We start from the raw sequence: 7,078 nt of genomic DNA, 5'->3' as shown, positions 1-7,078 counted from the left end.
AAGACTTGATAGATTTTGACCATTTTTTATTTTTCCTTTTTTTTGTTTTTTATTTTTTTTAATAGTAAAAAAAAGATTATTTGTACAAAACTGGGGGAAAGATTTTTTTTTTCCAATTCCGCGTAACTAATTTTCTAAAGTCAGTCAACAATGCAAGCAAGCCTTCCAAATAATGCATCAAATAGCACATAAGTGAATATGATGTCGCAAAAAGGATACCTATCTTATACAGACCCGACCCCTATGCCGAGTTTCGCCAAGTCAAATGCACATGATGTAATAAAGCGATCCTACTAGGAATAACCAAGCATGTAAATTGTTCTTCTAGGTATTAAAACTCCTAGGGATGGGGTGTATCTAGACTGGCCATAAAACGAGCAAACAACTCGAGTGGGGAAGGGGTAGCGTAACGGGAGAAATACTTCTCCTGCTGAACTACTGAAACCTCCCCGTTCTTAAACATGGATGACTAATAATCCTTCATCAGGAGCCCAGGCCCACCGGCTTTATCTCAAAGAAGAATGGGGCGCGTATCCGCGATTCCCGGGGTTATATTTAGAAGACTCAGAGGGGGTGCATGAGAAGACAGTTTATATATACAATTCAACAATATTAAAGAGGTAAAAACTTGACAAGTAGCACATTAGGCCCAAATAAATCAAAATATATACAAAAATTAATAAAGTCAATGTACAAGCTCGAATTCTGGAAGTCCCCCGCAGAGTCGCCATAGCTGTCACACCCTTTTTTACCCCCAAATAGATAATATGTATTTAATGGATTGTTGTAGGTTAACGAGTTTTTTCAATTAAAGTGACAAAATTGAGTAGGGATTATTTTATTTACAGAGTCGCCGCATGGAATTAATTTTTTGGGTATTCCAAGTCACCTTTTATTTGAATCTCTAGTCAAAGGAAGGTTTGACTCTGTTATTATTGGTCTGCGAAAATAAAGTTCGGGTAAGGAATTCTGTTGACCGGGGAGAAGATGTAAGGCATTCTCCGAGTCTTTTGATTCTAGCACGGTCGCTTTATTGACTATATTTGGCTTATATTATTTTTGGATAACCTGTGTTTTATTAGTTCTCATATTTTACCTATGTCCGCTTTTATTGCTTGATTAGATTTATGAAAATTATCTTGAAATAAGTCAGGCATACATGTACTCAGTTTCGTTTGGCGTCAAGAATTATGTCACGCGTACGTATACACAATTAATAATATATTTATTATTATTCGAAGTGATTGGTCAAGTCACATGAAAGCGCACTTGAGTTGAGATTTAATATCATGACTATGCCACGGGAATCGTACCCATAGTCACGATAATTTATTAATCGCGCCTAAAGCAATCTACGATGTTTTTGAGTTTAAATGTTTTCCTATTAGAAATGAGGTTATTTTGGCATAGAGTTTATGGAAAAGAAATGGGTCAACTTCGATTGTTATGAGAATGAGTCAAGACTATTGCTTCACTATTTGGCTAAACTTAAATTAGTTACTTTATTAAAGAGATGGATTAAGCTTAAAAGTTTTCTCTTCCTTAGTCTAACAGAAGGCAACTTGGACAAATACTACTCCTATGCAAGCTTCTTACAAAAAAAAAAAACACTAACCCAATCAAGCCAAGATCACATGCAATCCATTGGCCCTTCAATCATTGATCTACGATTATCATATTAAACAAATAATTAGACCAAACACTTCATATAAAATCAACCAAAAGTACTTACTTGTAAGCAATATTAACACTAACCAACTAAAATATCAGTAAACAAATTTAGAGTAATAAAGAACACAACGACGAATCCATCTTGAAATACTTAAACATCAAAATAAAACCAAGCATGTAGCAATATTGAAATGACCTTTTAATAGAAACTCTTTAGATTAAATAAGAAGAACCTCCTTTGAAGGACCGTACAGTAAATCCGACCGGAATCCACGACGGAGCTCGAACGCCACCTCGACGGCAATAGCTTTTGACGACATTTTTGGTGGCTGTTCAAAGACCGTTTTTCAACTGATTTCATAGCTGATTTGCAGTAGTTTTGGAGCTAGTTTGACAGAAAAGATGGTGGTAAAGAGATGGTTGTTTTTGATGGGTTATGGCGTCAATGGAGTCATTTATATGGTGTTTTATGGTGCTTTAATGGCTAATTTGAAGTAGCTGGTTCCTTGGTGTTTGTACTTGGTCACGTAGCTATTGAGGGGTGGTTTTTGGAGCTGCTACATGGATATGAAGATGGGGTATTCAAGCGGCTCTAATGGGGGAAATAGAGATGATTTTGTGTGAGAGAAAACCAAGATAAGCGACTATGGTAGATTTTGACTACCCATAACCCCACGAGTCCATATATGTATTTTGTTTTCAAATCCGAGTCCAAATCGACTCTCAAAACTCAATTCTTCATTTTTCACACACTTGGCAAAATTTCCCAATTTTCCTCATTGATTCTCATAATATTTCATGTTAAATCTAAGATATAATCATCAAATTTAGTTTGAAATTGTTTAGAATCCCTTACCAAATGTTTGTAGATTAAAATCGCCTCCTACCGAGTCTAGGGTTCTAAAATATGAAAATGAGACTAAAATCCCGACTTTTTAACCTTTTGTTGAGCTACAGGTGTCGCAATTGCGAAGAATGCCTCGCAAATGCGGCATTGACAAACTATGTGGGAAGTCGTAAATGCGACATGGGCTTCGCAATTGTGAAGCCTACTTCCCTCGAAAAAGCAACAAAAATGTTGCAAATGCGAAACTACCTTAGCCCAAGTCAACTTTGTGATTGCGATCCAGGCATGACAATTGCGATACCTGTGATCCCCCTGCTAAGGTCGCAATTGCAATGATGGTATTCGCAATAGCGACATCAAAGGCATCAGCACACTAGTAGTTCAAATTCAATCGAAAACCATTCTGCGACGCGCCCGAAATTGATGCGAGCACTCGGGGCTCCAAACCAAACATCCACACAAGTTTAAAAATATAATACAAACTAGCTCGCACGGTCAAAATTCAAAAATAACATCTAGAACAATGAATCGGGCACCAAAATGCATGAATTTCAAAGTAAAGTTTAAGAACCTCTAGAATCGCGACCAAGCGCCCGAATCCTATCAAATCAACTCCAAATAACACCAAGTTTTTCAGACAAGTTCTCAATAGCATAACGAACCTATGTCAAGTCCCAAAGTCAAATTTCTAAACCTCAAATTGCCAATTTTTGGCAAAATAACACAAATCAACCTATGGACTTCTGAATTCGATTCTGAGCATATGCCCAAGTACAAAATCATGATACGAAGCTATCGGAGCCATCAAAACATCATTTTGGGGTCTTTTTCACTAAAGTCAAAGTTTGGTCAACATAATCAACTTAGGTTTCTAATCCAAGAATCAAAGGGTCCAAATCTAGAACGAAACCAATCAACCTTGTAAGTCATAAAACAAAAATTACACATTTGTGAAGCATCAAAAGGGGAAATGGGACGCAAATAAACAAAATGACCAATCGGGTTGTTATATTCTCCCCCTCTTAAAACAAACATTCATCCTCGAACGTGCATAGAGACATACCTAGAGTGATGAAAAGGTGAGGATAATGACTCCACATGTCATGCTCGGTCTCCCTTGTCTCCTACTTGACCGAATGATCCCTCCATTGAACTTTCACAAAAGTGATACTCTTTGACCACAACTTTCGGACAGGCCTATCCAAGATAGCCACCGGTTCCTCAAGAGAAGTCAAATCCTTGTCCAATTGTACTGAATTGAAATCTAATACATGGGACGGATCACCATAATACTTCTAGAGCAAAGAAACATGGAACACTGCGTGAACTCCAGATAGGCTGGGTGGCCATGCAAGCTTGAAGTCCACCTCACCAACTCTCTCAAGGATCTCAAAAGGAGCGATGTACATATGGGTCAACTTTCCCTTCTCCCCGAACCTCATCACACCCTTCATGGGTGAAACCTGGAGCAAAACCCTCTCTCCAATCATAAATGCTACATCACGAACCTTCCGATCTGCATAATTCTTTTGTCTAGGATGGGATGTACGAAGCCGATCATGAATCAACATGACTTTTTTCAAGGGATCTTGAACCAAATTTGTGCCCAACAAGTTGGCCTCTCCAGTCTCAAACCAACCAACTAGCAAATGGTACTGCCTCGCATATAGGGCCTCGTAAGGAGCCATCTGAATACTCGATTGGTAGTTGTTGTTGTAGGCAAAATCAACATGCGGCAAAAACTTATCCCACGGACCCCCCAAAATCCATAACATAGGCATGTAACATATCCTCCAAGATCTGAATGGTGTGCTCAGACTGTCCGTCCATCTGGGGGTGAAAGGTTGTACTCAACTCAACCTGTGTGCCTAACTAATGCTTCATTGCCCTCCAGAAATGTGATGTGAACTGTGTGCCTAGGTCAAAGATAATAGATACTAGTACATTGTGGAGACGAACAATCTCACGGATATAGGTCTGAGCTAGATGCACTGAAGAATAGGTAGTCACCATCAGTATAAAATAAGCATACTTGGTCAACATGTCCATAATCACCCTACTGCGTCGAATTTCTTCAAAGTTTATGGAAGCATAATAACGAAATCCATGGTAACACACTCCCATTTCTAATCTGGAATCTCAAGTCTCTGAAGAAAACCAACAGGCCTCTGATGCTCATACTTCACTTGCTGACAGTTCAAGCACCGATCCACATACCCCACTATATATTTCTTCATTCTCATCCACCAATAGTGCTGCTTTAAATCCTGATACATCTTAGCAGCACCCGGATGAATGGAGTACCGCGAACTGTGGGCCTCCTCAAGAATCAACTCATGGTGATATTGTAGTCTTTAAGAAACTCTAACAATCTCCGCTGCCGCAAATTAAGATCTTTATGCTTGAACAGATGCTGGAGGAACTAGTGGTCATTATAGAACTCACATGGAACACCGTACAAGTAATGCCTCCAAATCTTTAATGCATGAACAATAACTTCCAATTACAAGTCATGCACAGGATAATTCTTCTCATGAACCTTTAGCTGTCACGACGCATAAGTAATCATATCGAACCCCTAAGCAATACCAACATTGGGGTTGTAATCCAAGAAGTCTTGAGCTTTTGAAATATCCCCTAACACACCTTGAACTATCTGAGGGGAGCACCCTTTTGGGTCAATCTAGTGGTAGGTGAAGCAATGGATGTAACACCCTCTACAAAACGACGATAATACCCGGCCAAACAAAGAAAACTCCGGAGATCAGTAGCTGAAGACGGTTTGGGCCAATTCTAAACTGCTTCAATCTTCTTCAAATTGACGTTAATCCCCTCACTCGACACCATATGACCTAAAAATGCCACTGAATCAAGCCAAAATTCACACTTTGAGAATTATTCATATAACTTCTGCTCTCTCAAGGTCTAGAGTACGATCCTCAAATGTTGCTCATGATCCTCCCGGTTGCGGGAGTGCACAATGATGTCGTTAATAAACATAACGACAAATGAGTCAAGATATGGTTGGAATACACTATTTATCAAGTGCATAAATGTTGATGGGGCGTTATTTAGCCCAAATGATATCACAAGGAACTCGTAGTAACAATACCGAGTCCTGAAAGCAATCTTCGGAATATCCGAATCCCGAAAATCTTCAGCTGATGATACCCTGACCTCAAATCAATCTTTGGAAATACTCTAGCACCCTATAGCTGGTCAAATAATTTATCAACACATGATAATGTGTATCTGTTCTTCACTATAACCTTGTTCAACTGCGTATACTCAATACATATCCGCATAGAACTATCCTTCTTCATCACAAACAGAACCAAAGCACCCTAAGGTGACATACTAGGCCGAATGAAACCCTTATCAACCAACTCTTGTAGCTGCTCCTTCAACTTCTTCAGCTCCACTGGTTTCATATTATATGGTGAAATATAAATGGGTTGAGTGACAGACACTAGGTCAATACCAAAATCGATATCTATATCAGGTGGAATGCCTGAAAGATCTGCTGGAACTACATCTGGGAAGTCTTTCACTATCCAAACTAACTCAACGGTAGGAGTATCAGCACTGACATCTCTCACAAAGGCTAGATATGAATCACACCCCTTATCAACCATCCACTGAGCCTTTAAAAAGGACATAACCCTAATAAGAAGATAATCCAATGTACCTCTCCACTGCAATAGTGGCAAACCTGACATAGCTAGTGCCACAATCTTAGCGTGACAATCCAGAATAGCATGATAGGGCGACAACCAGTCCATGCCCAAGATCGCATCAAAGTCTACCATATTGAGTAATAATAGATTAACTCTAGTCTCAAAACCACCAATAATAACTAAACAAGGCCAATACACATGGTCCACAATAATAGAATCTCCCACAGACATGGACACATAAACAGGAGAACTCAAAGAATCATGATATATATCCAAATACGAAGCAAAGTAAGATGACACATTTGAATATGTGGATCCCGGATAAAATAAGACTAATGCATCTCTATGACAAACCGGAACCATACCTATGATGACTGCATCTGATGCGACGACCTCTGTCCTTCCCAGAAAAGCATAGAATCTGGCCTACCCTCCCTTTCTGGGGCGACCTTTACCTGCCTGACCACTACCCCTAGCTGGTTGTGCGGGTGGAGCGGTGATTGGAGCAGCAACCATGGCTTGTGAAGTTTGTGGACCAGGTGGAATCCGTGGAGCCTGTGTAGTCTGTGGAGGTGTACCCCTCCGAAGTCTAGGCAATCCCTCACCATATGTCTGATATCACCACACTTAAAGCAAGCTCTCAGTGGGCGTGGCTGCTGAAACTCACCTTGGCATGGTCGGCTAGACTGATAGCAGAAGGCACCCCGTGCAGGAGGTGCACTAGATAGAAACTAAGCAAAATGTGCAACCTCAGACCTCAAAATAGCCAGAGTACCCATAGAAGCTGAAAGTGTTGAATGAACAGGACGACTCACACAGCCCCTACTATAACGGGCTACAGTTGGGGTGCGTGCACCACTATATCCTCTAGAATCTCGAGGCC

General features: G+C 40.0%; 1 protein-coding gene across 1 annotated transcript; it reads right to left on the bottom strand.

Moving 5' to 3' along the window:
- Positions 1 to 5,862: 5,862 nt before the first annotated feature.
- On the bottom strand, positions 5,863 to 6,327 carry LOC138898433 (uncharacterized). The gene has a single exon (XM_070184500.1). The coding sequence runs from the start codon at positions 6,325 to 6,327 to the stop codon at positions 5,863 to 5,865; it is 465 nt and encodes a 154-aa protein (XP_070040601.1).
- Between the last annotated feature and the right edge of the window lie 751 nt (positions 6,328 to 7,078).

This window comes from Nicotiana tomentosiformis, chromosome 9 (assembly GCF_000390325.3).
Source record: "Nicotiana tomentosiformis chromosome 9, ASM39032v3, whole genome shotgun sequence".
Lineage (NCBI taxonomy): Eukaryota > Viridiplantae > Streptophyta > Magnoliopsida > Solanales > Solanaceae > Nicotiana > Nicotiana tomentosiformis.
Note: the sequence above shows the minus strand (reverse complement) of the source record. Positions and strands in the feature narration are given on the sequence as shown.